This window comes from Branchiostoma lanceolatum, chromosome 11 (genome assembly GCF_035083965.1).
Source record: "Branchiostoma lanceolatum isolate klBraLanc5 chromosome 11, klBraLanc5.hap2, whole genome shotgun sequence".
NCBI lineage: Eukaryota > Metazoa > Chordata > Leptocardii > Amphioxiformes > Branchiostomatidae > Branchiostoma > Branchiostoma lanceolatum.
The window spans coordinates 6,728,146-6,742,993 of NC_089732.1; the positions used below are offsets into that span (position 1 = coordinate 6,728,146).

Sequence of the window (14,848 nt, forward strand, 5' to 3'; positions counted from 1 at the left end):
AATAGAATAGTTAAGTACTCATTGTCTTGTTATTGGTGCCATACATTGTACCATGTACAACTGTCGAGCGATAAACTTCATTAATTCAGTCATAGAAGAAGAACTTAATTGCTCGACAATTGTAACTGGAACACTGTAATATCATGTATGGCAACTTACGCACGCGAGAGTTTAACTAGTGCTAATAGCTAACAAATATAAAGAACTGATCTAATCTATGACTAACAGAATAATCTATCGAATAATGTACATGCAAATAAATGAATTTTGTTTGTTTGTTTGTTTGTTTGTATGTATTACATACCTCGTAAACCGCCTCAGAGCGTAACACACCAGGTTTGTACAAGCTGTATATATCCGGCCAGATTTATATGATTTATTCTGAAACTGGGGAGGATCCCTACTCTTTTCGATAGGTGAGGTGGGTTCTTTTTACGTGCTCAAGGTGTGGCTCTCCTCAAACACAGGACATCCACCTCTAACGTCCTATCCTTATCCTAAACTTATGTTTGTACAAATTCCTTGTTTCCAAAGTCTTATCTAGATTGTAAAAGTGGGTTGGGTCAAACCAATCCTTTCCCAAGGGCACAACGTCAACGGTACAATTAAATCAGGATTCGAACCCAGGACCTCTGGGTCAAGTAACACTACCATCGCGATGCCACTGAATGAATGAATGAATGAATAAATGAATGAATGCGTTCTACATCTAGCATTTAATTTTGTACAGCTGAGGCGATTTTGTTAAGATCTTTCAAAGAGGCTAACTGAAGATAGGACAGACGGATTTTCATCATTTTGGGCATGCAGTCAGCATTGAAAGAGACGTACACCAAATAATCACATCTACAGTTTAATAACAAACAAAGCACCACCATGCACATAACATTAATGCACTGTATGATTTATATTTATGCATTTATGTATTTACTGAATAAAGTTGTCAAAAAATTAGAAATAAAATAGAAGAAAAAGAAAAATAATAATAAAAAATGCGCATAACATTGAAAAACACAAACTTCAAGGGGTATGAGATCTTCGAACTCTATTTATTAATCTTTTACCGTTACATGTATCTTCTCCATGAAGGCATAAATCTTATGAAGACAACCAAAATGCAAAACCTACTTCAGACACTCCACGAAGAAAATTTAGAATGTTAACTGAGTAAATCTATTACAGACACTCCACAATGCTAACTAGATCGTAACCGGACTTCTCGACCAGATAGTCCATGAGGAAGACGGATATCATGTAGCTGTCCGGGTGGTCCGAGTCCAGACTGACGATGCCTCCCTTGTTAATGTTCTTCAGTTGTTGGGTGATGACGCGGAGGGCTTTGGGAACCCTCTCTACATCTCTGTACTTGTAGTAGTTCTCGACAGACAGGACATGGTGTTCTGTAAAAACATGTATAGATATGATATAAACTGTATACATAAAGAAATCAGGGGCTGACCAAATTCACTCCTTAAGTATTGGAAGAAAATGCTTATCTTAAGTTTTCCACCCAGCAAGATAATTCGTCGATGCTTAATGTACCCATGTTGTCATTTTTTTCTACCACATCATAGCTACAACTACATAAGGATTATACATTGTATATGGCAAATTTAGGACAGGGAAGATTTCAGTATAAAACTCCAGCCCTCCAGAGAAAGGGCTGATAATAAGATAGGCACGTAAAGATACAAGCGTGACCGGGGAATTTTGAAAAGAAGAGAAATACCATCGGTTGGAGGGAAGCTAGCGGTCGGCTGGATGATCCTCAGGCCCCGAGACTTGGCTTCGCTTATCACGGTGCCTGTCACGTTCTCAGGCAGGTAGTAGGCTGTCTGTAGGCCCACTTCTCTCAGGCGCTGTATGGTACTGACTAGCGCCGCACGGATCCATCGGGGTTGCTGTAACGTAAAGTGCCCTAGCGGAAATGGTTGGCTCTGCAGGGAATAAGAACACTGTCCTGCATCATCCGTCCGATGTATCGAGAATTGTAGTGCAAGAGACGTGCAGTTGTCATTTTCTCTCTCCCTCGATGTATATTTATCTCCATGAAAAGTGGAGATATTGTGTGTGTGTGTGTGTGTGTGTGTGTGTGTGTGTGTGTGTGTGTGTGTGTGTGTCCGTCTGTCTGCCTGTGTGTGTTTGTGTTTCCGGATTTTTGTAACTCAAGAACCCCTGGCCCCCTGGTACTGCAGCAAAACCTTTCTTTTTTGCCTTCTATTTTTGTAATGTTTCCATAATTGGACTCAAATACATGTAACATGCAGTTCATGGCAGGTGCAACATTAAAAGATACCAATTATGAAAATGAAGTGTGAAAGGTTTTAAATTATGACATTTTTTTCGATTCCAGGTTTATTCAACAGAACTATTAACAGGCCGTCAGCATAAGGAGGTATTTGACGCAAACAAGCCTCACCTCGCGCATGCCTATTGTGAACGTTTTGGCCCAATCCTTCACCAGTTCGGGAAACGTTTCCACGAAGTCTCCATAGAGGAAGAGCGTGACCGGCATCCTGCTGGAATGAGCTGCTATTGTCTCTACCAGCTTGTGCGCGGCCTTGGCGTTCATACCGACTAGAACAGCCAGTGCCAGGCGGGGGGCACGTAAGAAGGGAGCCGAGCAGTTGGAGTAGACCGTGCCCGGAGAGCCGGCAAAACTCTCTGAAGCCTTGGATGAAAAAGAGGACAGCATTATTGACTATGTGGATGTGTTTCCTTACATTTAGAGGAACACACAGAACCGCCGCCAACAGGCTATTATCAACCTGCTACTCAAGGGTTCATATTTCCTGTCCCAAGAAACATTTCAACCCAAACATACATTGTTGAAATTGGTACCTGCAATAACATTAATCCGCCGGATTATATAAATCCACAACTTTGAGAAACAGTGGATTCCCCCCCCCCCCCATCCGTGTGCGCAGTTTATAAGTATACAGAAGTGAATTATACTGAGGGATGTTTGGTTGGAGATCTGTACGTTTGGACGCATCTTTGTGACAGGACTATGAACCCTTGTGAAAGTATTCTAGCAGGTGTCATGTCTTTTAACTAAGCAAAGTAAACTGAAAACTCACCAATGAAGGGTGCATGGTGTCAAAGTCACCGTAATTCCTGACTTCGGCCGCCCACTTTATCATAGGTCTGCCATACTTTCCTACATCTGACACGAGTTTGGCCTTCTCCGCATTATCCCAGCCTGTGACAGGTTGCCAGGGGTGAAACTCTCCGTAATATCTAGGGGTTGAAACAAAATTCTGCAGCTTATTGTGTGTTTTTGTTGTTTTTAAGTACATGCACGTGTATATATATATATATGGTACAAATGATGATAGCAGCTTACACACCCAAACATCATGATATACAAGGAAAACATTAATGACACATCGTAGTGTACTTATCCTGCTCTTATCCAGATATCACACTTTGTGATCACCAAATATATATAAGTAAACAAAATCAGACGAAGGATGGTACGAGAACGAAGACTTACTTGTCCACCCACTTAAAGGTTCCGTCTTGCAACATCTTCTTTAAGATGTCGTACTCGGCACCCTCCACGTCAAGCTTGAAGATGACGTAGTCTTCCACCGCCGTGTTCTCCTGGATCCAGCGGGACAGGTCGATTGTCGGCACCGTTCGGTGATGGGACAACTTCCGATTGCCGCCCGTCTCAGTGTCCGCCTTCTCGTCATCGAAAGCAAAGAGTGACCCCCCTCCCCACTGCATGTCTTTGCCGCGGTTCTTTCCTTTGTCTGGTGACCAGGCGGACTCCGAGTAAGCCGTCATGTTTCCTGGTGTCCGAAAAACAGGTGGGAATGTACGAAAAAAAAGAAAAATCAAGAGTTTGGAGACCTCAGATCTCCATGAAATATTTCTATTATGAAAATGACTTCCACATTTGCATAATCTATGCTTGGCCATGTACACCTTTAACTTACTTTCACAGGTCACAATGTTAACAGTCCAATCATTTACCACTTAGAATTATGGCATTTTGGCATTAATTATGCAAATAAGTAATTCATTTGCATCATTTTTATCCGTCAATGCTCCATCTTCAATACATATGTTACATGCATTTGAGTCCTATAATTAAAAACACTCCAAATATAAACTTTCCTAATTAATTATGCATATTTTAATAGTTAAAAGTTCACATTTGAATAAGTTGCACTTCATTATGTTCATATCTGTCTAAGCTGCCTGCATACTAAATATGATGGAAATCCGTCGTTCCTTTCTTAATTTATTGTCCTTGGAAGATTTTGCCAACACCGCCCCCGCAGTTCCAGAGCGAGCTGGTTGGGGAACCAAACCTACACCACTTCCTTCTTACATCACACGCTATCTGCCACCAGAAAATCAAGACCATAGCACGTCCAGGTCAAAAGATGAAAAAAACGGAAGTTCTACTGCAGTACCAAGGTCACATACCAGGGAGCCCAAAATCGAACTTGACCTTTGTCTCCCCAACACCCACCCACCCACATACCAAATATCATCATAATCCATCCAGAAGTTCGTGAGTTATGCTGACTGCAATAGTCCGGAAACACACACACAGACAGACAGACACACAGATAGACAGACACACTGACAGACACACGCATAGATACGCCAAAAACAATATCTCCATTTTTCATGGAGATAACATATCATGAGATAACAGCAAATGATATGTTTTCAGGAGAACACCTCAGTGCCGAGGGAAAACAATATGCCCCATATCAGCACTATCACTAACCTTTGAAAAAAGCTACTAAACACAAACGTTAATACAAATTATGACATATCGTCTTAATCATAAATATTTAAATCACTTTTACATATGCATGATAGTATATATATATAACATCTTGTAATTAGAATTACAAGATGTGAGGCCCCCCTCCCCACCTACTCACCGTCCTTGTTGGATACCCCGGTAGGACAATGTAGCACGTGATTCGGGTACGGTGCGAAGAACGGCGCCAGCCTCTCGTCTATCTCGAAGGAGTGAATGATGAAGTCCTGCCCGTCTGGGTAGGTCTCCCTAAACATCTGTACTGTGGACGCCACGTTAGCACCGCAGTCCAGCAGGATCTTTCTCGGTTGACCAGTGGTTTTTTGATCCGATAGCCTGCAGTGACACACAGAAAATAATTCCTATCGGTAGCAATGGCTTCAGATATAGTTTTTGTTTCGCAGAAATATCGGTCCTTGCTGCTTTGAATGAAGAAACACAAGTGGACGTTTTAGAGATTTGTTCTATTGCTATGAATATATGTGTAGCCATATAAGTGGCCCGGGCTAGGAAAAAGGTTTCGAAGAAAATTTCATTTACTGTCTTTGCACAGATAAGACATGGACAAAAAGTAGAGGATAGTCTCTGGACGCAAGCACGAAGGCATTTCCCACATAGATTTTTCGGCATGACCTAGCACAGTAGTATAGTCTATTTAGCTGCTAACTAGTTAACTTGTCATCTTCGATAAACAAATGTGATTGTAGATTTAATTCCACATTACCGAGTGGGTGTTTGTTGCCTTTTGTTCTAACATTTTCAAAACCTTTGTAACAATCTATGTGAGATAAGTAACTGTTTAGAAAAATTTCTAACATATATTTGATGTTCTAAATATTTTCTTATGTGTTCCAACATTTAAAACAAATTTCCAACATTGAACACGTTATTTGTATTAGTTTCTAAACTGTTGCAACAGATTCATTATTTGTTCCAACATGTACCAACATTCTAAAACATTGTGTAACTGTGTCAGTGGGCTGGGAAGGGGGCAATTCACACATCCCTACAATAAAGTATATGGAAGTATCCCTGGGTGCCATGCATAGACACTTAACACAAAAGAGTTGCCAGTGTCCAGACGTGAAATCTAGAAATATACAGAGGCAGACAATAGAGCGTGATTAGCACCTACTCTTATGGGGGCAAGAACCCAAATCTACCATTGGAAAATGATGCAAAATGTTGGAACATGTTCCAACAGTGAAACAATCACTTAGATGTTCAAAAATTGTTCTAAATAAAGAGATATTTGTGCAATTACTTTGAAAATATTTCTAAAATATATAGATGAGTTCAAACTTTCATATATATGATCATTGTTAATTGCTTGGACAATTTGGAACTCTTTTGACTGAAATAGTCTTTTATCTAAAATTGTTCAAACCTTTTAGCAATATTATATGAAAACCCTCTCGGTGACATGGAATTGACTCTACTACTTATGCCATTTTCATTTCCGCCCTGAAATGTAAGGCGATCGATCGAATTCAGCCCTACTACTTAGTACCTTCACTTGTATTCTTGCCTTTGTTTGGCGACGCATGACTCAGAATCACTTTTGTATCTCGTTACTCCAAACCGGTGTATTATTTCAAGTCAAAGCATGCATGTGTTAACTTTGCAAACAAATATCGAAAAAATATGCACAGATGTGTAGTAAATAAATGTGCACCATTGTATTTCACTTCCGCACGTTCACGTATGTAAAGTAATTAAGTGCGTTTTACTGTCCCATATTTAATGATTGTTTCACTAATTTGCGAACGTAACCCATGTCCTTCCAGAGGAAACACTGCTATTTCTTGTGATGTGCGAATAAGAGAGTTATAGGTGAATACGTGTACATAAACTCACCTTCCTTCCAAGGACTGGTCGTCTTTGATGTTCTCAGACCGTATCGACTTGTCCTGACCTTTGTGGGCGCGTAACAGCCATTTTGGGCTTTCGGGGGAAGGTCTGCTTGGTTCCGTGGCGTGATGAACTCCCGGAACGGTAAAGAGTTGTGCTAAACAGCTCCCGAAGACGGCCCCGATAATCAGGACTGCCCATCGGCTTTGAAAGACGCGACGAATGGCGTGATCCATCGCACTGCAAAGTAATGATATACAAGGAGTTTTATCTGAGTTCATTGAAGACGAATATCACTTTTTGATTGTATGTCCGAAATATTCTGATGTACGTAATTCACTATACACAAGGCTGTCATCTTAATGATCTTATGTACCAGAATTTATCTCAATGGACTTTGATGGCAAATTTAAGTACATATTGTCATGTAACAACCCCTGCGCTGTATACATAGGAAAATATATCAAAGAATGTGTAAAAGTTAGAAATTCTTCCAATGATTGTAAAAGCTCATGTAGGACGTAGTTTCGCACCAAAAGTCGATACTCACAACCCTCCTGATGAAACGTCTTTTGGATGTTTTACATGATCTACTGATGGAACAAAAAAGTCCAACGTTAAGCCTGACTTACCGGCGCGTAGTGGAGAGTTAGACAACACGGGCTAGATAACTGAGTAAACTGACATGACCTATATTACAAGGTTACAGATAATACCAACACGGTAAGGCAACACATATATATGGTAAGGTAATCTGTGATCGGCGTGTCAATTGTACTCTGAGTGATGGAACAACAACAAAAAAAGTATCACATCACACCCCTTTCCTCTATAATGGCGGCGAGAGCCACGCAATTCAGCCTGTGGCTGCCATGTGATGTTTCGCTGTTTGATTGTTTGAATCGAATAAACCATTATTATTATTCTAATGATACTTAATGAAACTAGAGTTCCACGAACACATTATCTTCGCCAAATAATCAAGGCTTATTGTGGAGAGTGATTAATATTTACATGCTTATCACCCCCTGCAAACTTGATCATTCACCATAATCTCCAAGCAGATCTATAGGTTGCATAAGGACCGTATCAAACTGGCAGAGGAAGTACGTTTTGCAACCCAAGCTCCTTCTTCCAGTTGGATACGGTCTTTGCAATCCATTGGGTCTGGTTGGAGACTACATACACCATACCGTTTGAAAGTTATGATGGGGGGTGGGGGTGGAGAATGAGTCCAGTCTAGATAGGGATAAAAATCAGTTGGTGGTACAGGACTAGTATATGTGTATAGTGTGCTGATATATGTTATAACTGGTCATCAAAAAAATTGAAAGTTATAATTAAATGGTACAGTCAATATATATGAATAGAATGAATCTTTATTCCTTTTCATACACATTTTGCAAGACATAGTACATGCTACTTTTCCATACGGTGCTAGGTAATACCTAGCAGTAGTGCAGTTTTGGTGCAGTGTACTCTCTGAGCAGAGGAGTGGGTCCGGCTGGTAATTCACATGTTTTTAGGTGTTTTGTAAGGCTTTCTATTTTGTTCCCTTTCCGTTATGTCTCAACCCGTGTGTTGGACAAAAATGCCGAAACTGAACACTTTAAAAACCAACCGGACCCACACATCTGCTTGAATTGTAGTGAGACTGCCCCATTTGTTTATTTATGTACCCCATCTGTTTATTTATGCTTCTAGCTAGCAGCACCATCTGAGCTCTCTACATACAAAACTTCACGACAATCTCTTCACCCCTTCTCAAGTAATACGTGTCCGAATGTCAAAACAAAAACACCCACTGCAGTTCTGAACAAGCCGCTAGGGAGCCCAAACTTACAGAACTTACTTCTTGTGGCATGAACTATCTACCACACAAATATCATGACCATAGCACTTTCAGAAAATATGCCAGTAAATTTTGAAGCTCCGCTGCAGTACCTTAGGTACTCACTAGAAGGCCGATTATCGAACTTGACCTTCCTTTCCATAAACCCTACCCATCCACTAAATATCATACAGATCCATCAACAGCTTCTTGAGTTATGTTGTCCACAAGAAAATACACATCCACAAAAAGCCCGCTGCAGTACCGACGGAAAATGCCAGGAAAACCATTTTTGAACTTGACCTCCGTTTCTACAACATCTACACACCCGCAAAAAATCATGAAGATCCATCAACGTTTCCGTCACTTTTTTTGCCTACATACAAACGCACGAAAATTAAAAGTCCGCTGCAGTACTGTTGAAAAACGCATGGTAAACCATTTTTGAACTTGACCTTCCTTTGCACAACCACTACACACCTACCAAAAATCATAAAGATTTATCAAAGGTTTCTTGAGTTATGCTCTTGACATACATACAGACCCACCAAACAGCTGGCTCAACCGAAAACATAATCTACCCCGAGTACTATAGTACTCGGCGAAGATAACAAAATGACACTGCTGCCTGAGTAGTCTTATGTTATAATTAATGGATCTAATGTTGTACATGCATGTATTCGCTTTTAGACGTGATAGTATTTTAAAACGACAATGCTGACAGAGGTGATTTTATGACAATAAGTGCAATGAGTGCAATAGTGCAAATAATAGTTTTGTGAATAAATGTGATTCGTACGATGTATGTCACAATAGACGCAATTCAGTCTACAAATGTAGTACTGCAAGTTCTGTTGATTAATAAAAACCATTTTGATTGATTGATTGATTTTAAAGTGTCATATACAGTCTCTACTAAAAAGGACGCTGAAATGAAAGGACGTCGTTCCAAAGTAATCAATATGATAGTCCAGTGTGCATGCAAAGTAGCTGTGCTTATCTTTTCTTCTGGTATCTTGCGTAAACAAGGCGCAAATCTGCCATTGGCGGTAATTGTTATTAATCTGGTTTTAGCATTATTGTTTCCTAGTCCACGAAGGCATAAATTCTATGGTGATAACCAAAATTCAGAATCTACTTCAGACACTCCACAATGCTAACTATATTGTAACCGGACTTCTCGACCAGATAGTCCATGAGGAAGACGGAGATCATGTAACTGTCCGGGTGGTCCGAGTCACAACCTTTTGTTATCAAGTCGTAATTATATTACGCCTTGTATTGTGTGGGTAAGTTGATACTATATCAAGGAGGTTAAAATCGTTTGATTTCAACCTCATTGCTACTATATAGAAGTCTCTCCTCATTTTATCCGTCCGATGTACAGAAATACAAAATGAAAGGTCAAAGTTCAATTAGTGGACACGTGAATGATGTCGGTTGGTTCGACGTCATCCTGGTCTTCTTCGAAGTCGTCAAAGTAGTTATCGGCAAAACGTAGCATCTGTCTGAGGGCGGTCAGAGCCAGGATATCAACCTAGTGGGGCGACAGAGAACGTTGTGAGTCAGAGTGACCGGGAGAATAAGCCCATTCGTAGATTCGAGTGCGCATGTGCAGTGTCAAAGGTGAATGCCCCCGAGACGTAAACAAAACCCGTATTGGCATTGTTGTGCAAATCGGACAATGTCGAGACGAAAACTGTTTACAAGCCAGGGACCTTCACCTTTGACACTGCACATGCGTAATCGAATCTACGACTGGGCATATCAGCCTCTGCTACGTCTCATGCATCGTCATGACGATTTTCAGCGAGGCTCATGATGACAGAACCGACGGTCAATAGGGATGAAATACTACCGTGGCCGACAGGTACAATGATAAACACACACCTACGTTAGTTGTGCACACGCCTACTTTAGGTGCGCACATACAGTCTTTTCCGCCACAAGACAGCTGAATCCCCCCCCCCCCGACAGTCCCAAGAATACCGTCACAATTTGCTGTCGTTAATTATCAGATAAGAATGAAAATATTTGGTGGACATGCAGAAACTCTCATCACGTTGTCGCGCCACTAATTGCCATGCTATCATTGGTTGAACTTCTAATTGTGATTGACAGTTACCCTTCTGTCCAGTTCCATCTCCGTGGCATAGTTCTTGACGGGGAGAATGTTGGACACGGAAACACCCAGCCTTCCGCTTAGCTCCTTTACCTTTTCCTGCACCAACCTGAGCGGAAAATAAAGTCTGATAGAAAACTCTATTCCCAGCTCATAAAATCATTAGGGTAAACTATATCTATGAATTATAATACGTTTACGCATCTATGGTGGCTCTAAAAATAAGCAGTAACCTGATCTTTCCTTAGCTTCTGGCTGTTTTCTTTTTCAAGTTATAGGTTTCTTACTTACTATTACATTTTTTTTGCTTATCCTTGCGTAATAATAAAACTGTGACTTAAAAAATAAAACAGACGGAAGGAGTACAATTTAACATGTTCAGGGAGGTGTTGGAAGACTTCTGGTTTAAGTTTCCAGCTTCTTGGCTTTTGTTTGAAAGCAGCAGGAAGTTTCCCCCCGTACTCACGCGCTGCTGTACACCACGGACAGGTCCTTAGCCACCTCGGGGCATGCCTCGTCCACCTTCGTCAACATTACCACTGTCGGGACCCCTGTAGAGAGGTAGGTTGTACCTTATATTTACATACATTTTCAAAAAGAAAATTATAAAAAAGATGCAAAGAAACATATTTAAGGAGATTCATATCAAAGAAAAATTTGCACCACTATACGGATTTTTATTTCATTTGGCTCAAAAATCAAGGCGTCTTCAGGTAGAAATACAGACACTAGTTCTCTAAGTTACTTGTTGCCAAGCAGAAAAGGTTGCCTAGCAACAGTTGCTATATAAAAGCAGGTTTCTAATGGCTCCACCCCTAGAATCGTTTTTATCGTTGTATAGAACACTTATGCCATGCTCTTATTATATTTTGAATATTGAATATATATTATTATATTTTTGCACCAATCGCCTAGACTATATCTAACGTTTTGCAAAGAAAGGTTTACAAGTCCATTTCAATGATCATACAAGTGAGCCTTTTTCTCCTGATAATTTTTTTCAAAATGATCGATAGATGGACATGCGATAACACCAATAACACTAGAGAAGTGCAAACCTCGCTCGTTGATTTTTGTCCGCAAGCCTTTGATCTTATCCACAATCCCTTGCGACAGAACGCTCATCGCGCATGCGTCGATGACAAATGTGACGCAGTGGATTGTCTCGGCCAGGGGAGGGTTGACCTTGAACCCGGGAATGTTGGGATCGATGGACACGGCTGGGTTGAACTTTAGGAAAATAAAGAGGATGAAAAGTTGCATTACAATTAGGGCATCTTAAATGGCGCATGGATTCTATCCATCTCTCATAAAGCCTATTGCCAATACGCACTTGGAATAGGAATTTATATCTATATGTACAGGTGAGGAGTAGGTTCACGGTTTGAACTGCGCATGCCTGAGGTCAAAGGTAAAGGCCCCTTATTTGTAAACAGTTCTTGTCTAGACCATGCTTGATACATGTTTAGACGTGTTTTGTTTATGTCTCTTGAATTTGAATTTTCAACTTTCACATATTACACAAAATGCATCACACTGCGCATGCACAGTTTAAACCGTGAACTAGCTTATTGTGATAGCCACGTTCTTTCATTCTTATAGTTTTGAAAAGGCGAACCGTTAACGCTTCTACACATACTGGTTACCTCTACATGCAATCGTCCTCACCTGGTACCTGTCAGGTACGTTCCCGCCCAGCAGGTAGGGTATGTCTGCCACGCCCAGACCCTGCCCGTCCTCCAGACCCATGGTGTCGCACAGGCGGAACCCCAGCGCGCCCCCGCCCCGGCCAGACCGCACCTCGTACCGGCGGAACTGCCGTGGATACATCCAGAAATTCTGAATACATCTTAGTGGCTGTTTATCTGGACGTCTTAATCTAATCAGATTTAGCGGGTAAAGTTTCCGCTCTTCAGACTAGCCTGGGGTTCAGCCTTAGCTTTGGTCCGCTACCCATGTAAGTGGGGTAGCTACCAAGCTTAAGGCTGGACTCCATGCTACTTCAGACACATTTTAAAGTTACGAACATATAAAACACAGTCTGCTCCCTTAGTGAGTGGTACTGTAGCAGGGTGTTTTGTCATCAAAATAAACATCAATTTTCGCAGCCCAGCTTTGTCTGTGATTACTACGCATGTGTGAAGTGTACCTTGGTAGTCAGGCTGTGCGGCGCTATCCCTGTGACGGCTTGTGACGTCACATGTCCCCTGAAGATGGAGTTGATGGTGTTGAAGTAGCTGGACTTCCCCGCTCCGGCCGGACCCAGCAGCAGGATCTGTGCCTGTGGGGCCCTCGTGCTGTCCAGGGGGTGATACTCACACACTTCTCGCACCAACTCATCTCTTGTGCTGCGTGTGAGAAAATAAGAAAAAATTATTTTGTACTGAAGTCTAACCATCGCTCACGAAATACGTGTATGTATAATTATAACAACATGACCTCCTTTTCACACAGTTTCCATACAACAGTTTGGAATTAATAGACTGTTTCCTGTGAGGCAATACATGTGTCCATTTTATATGTAGATAATCTCCAAGCAGATCTAACGGTGGCAAAGACCGTATCCAACTGGCAAAATGAGTTTTTAGTCTCAAACACCCAATCTTTGGTTGCTAGAAAAACTCATTTTGCCAATTGGATGCGGTCTTTGCCAACGTTTAGATCTGCTTAGAGATTACTAGTATATGTAAAGTCAATGAGCGATCTTGAAATCAATTTACATTTACAACAAACGAAAATTGGAAACAAGGGATCCACATGATCAAGTAAGCCATATGAATGACTACGTTGCGGAAAGACGTACCTAACAGTCCACTCCATTGTCCTCCATGCAGTCTCTCTAAGCTTCGGAACGTTTGGACTGGGCTCCGCTCTTCTGCCTCCCATAAAGAATGGCTTGTCTGTCAAAACGACAATAAATAGTGCAAACATCAGACTACCTGTTACGTAAGATAGATGGTCTTGGCTGAGACTGATCTAGGGGCACGTGGGTCTTAAAAATTCACAACAGATGTTCTACTCGTTATCGGGTCTAATAAGAGCACAGGTTCTACCCCCACACTCCTCGCCACTGGGGGTAGACGACGTCCCGGTCGTCTGTTACAAAATTTCACTGTTAAGTCGCCTACAAATCATACAAAAAGTATGGCTAGCTAGATATCACTACTGAGTACTGACTATCTTACTATTACAATGCTGAAACTCTACATTTTCTGGTGCCTTTATCGTCGTGTACCCGAGCGACTGTTCTCGGCGAGATATTTTACCCAAATTTATCTGACAAAGCCAACACGCACCTCTGATGGTGTAGACTTCGATGTCCTTGTAGTCCAGGTCGGTACAGAAGGTTCCCGCCAGATATCCGTACGCCTCCAGCCCGCCGAACTCCTCGTATGACACCGCCCTGTCGGTTGCGTGGGGGGAGTAAATGTTCCCGATGTTACACCGGCCCCCCTGGGCTTCAACCCGGGAGTGAGGCGGGCCCAACAGGGAGGATTTCATCCCGGAACCGGTGAAGGATACCCAGTCGTAACCGCCGAACGTCGGTCCGTAGGCCCCGTCGTCGTACAAGGCAGAAGCGTTACCTTGCTGTTTGAGAGGGAAGCGCACCTTACTTTTCAGGTTGAAGAGGAAGGACCCGGGTGCGGTGACGTGCTTTCCCGCGCTTCGCCACGGCACGCTGGCGAACCCGCCAAAAACGTCGCCGCTGTGGCTGTAGGCGACGGTGATGGTTGGCCCTTGGTTGTCGCAAAGGCGATGAAACTCGTGGGCGTTGTAGGTATTCGCGGTCGCCTTGAAAAGAAGTTTAAAATCGGACGTAGGCTTCTTCAGCCACTGTCTCAGTTTCTGCTCATGCTCCACCGACAAAAGAACACTCGTGTTGTTTTTGTTTACTCGCGGCAAGTAAGACGCCATCGTTTCCTGTTAAAATATACAAATTAAGAAAATATATAGCACATAATAACTGGCAAAATCGGACTACTGGCAAAGTCTGTAGGCTTGTTTCTATTTTCCCACAGAACAGAAAATGTTTTAAACGATTGGCTGAAGGTGTACAGTAATATCTAAATGCATACCTTAACGTATACCAGCACGTCACATGTACGAGAATTCGGTAGAAAATAGCTACAGAAACACCAACTAATCCGTACCTTATGATATTCCGTGTCTTCCAATGCCTTTTCCAACACAATTCAGAAGAATTTGATGGTGCTGTGAGGAAATGACAAAACCTTTTTATGACGAAGCTATTATG

The 14,848-nt window shown here is 41.8% G+C and overlaps 2 protein-coding genes across 2 annotated transcripts; both read right to left on the minus strand.

The window, feature by feature from the left end:
• Window positions 1–739: 739 nt before the first annotated feature.
• On the minus strand, window positions 740–7,583 carry LOC136445266 (uncharacterized). The gene is made up of 7 exons (XM_066443174.1): window positions 6,647–7,583; window positions 4,911–5,125; window positions 3,497–3,797; window positions 3,081–3,240; window positions 2,420–2,671; window positions 1,730–1,937; window positions 740–1,400 (listed from the first exon to the last, which is right to left on the minus strand). Exons 1-7 carry the CDS (start codon window positions 6,919–6,921, stop codon window positions 1,177–1,179), a joined length of 1,635 nt encoding a protein of 544 aa, XP_066299271.1. The 5' UTR covers window positions 6,922–7,583; the 3' UTR covers window positions 740–1,176.
• LOC136445267 (interferon-induced protein 44-like) lies at window positions 7,583–14,836 on the minus strand. The gene is made up of 9 exons (XM_066443175.1): window positions 14,745–14,836; window positions 13,890–14,514; window positions 13,397–13,493; window positions 12,743–12,941; window positions 12,262–12,408; window positions 11,652–11,823; window positions 11,060–11,144; window positions 10,597–10,702; window positions 7,583–10,008 (listed from the first exon to the last, which is right to left on the minus strand). Exons 2-9 carry the CDS (start codon window positions 14,506–14,508, stop codon window positions 9,883–9,885), a joined length of 1,551 nt encoding a protein of 516 aa, XP_066299272.1. The 5' UTR covers window positions 14,509–14,514; window positions 14,745–14,836; the 3' UTR covers window positions 7,583–9,882.
• Window positions 14,837–14,848: the final 12 nt, after the last annotated feature.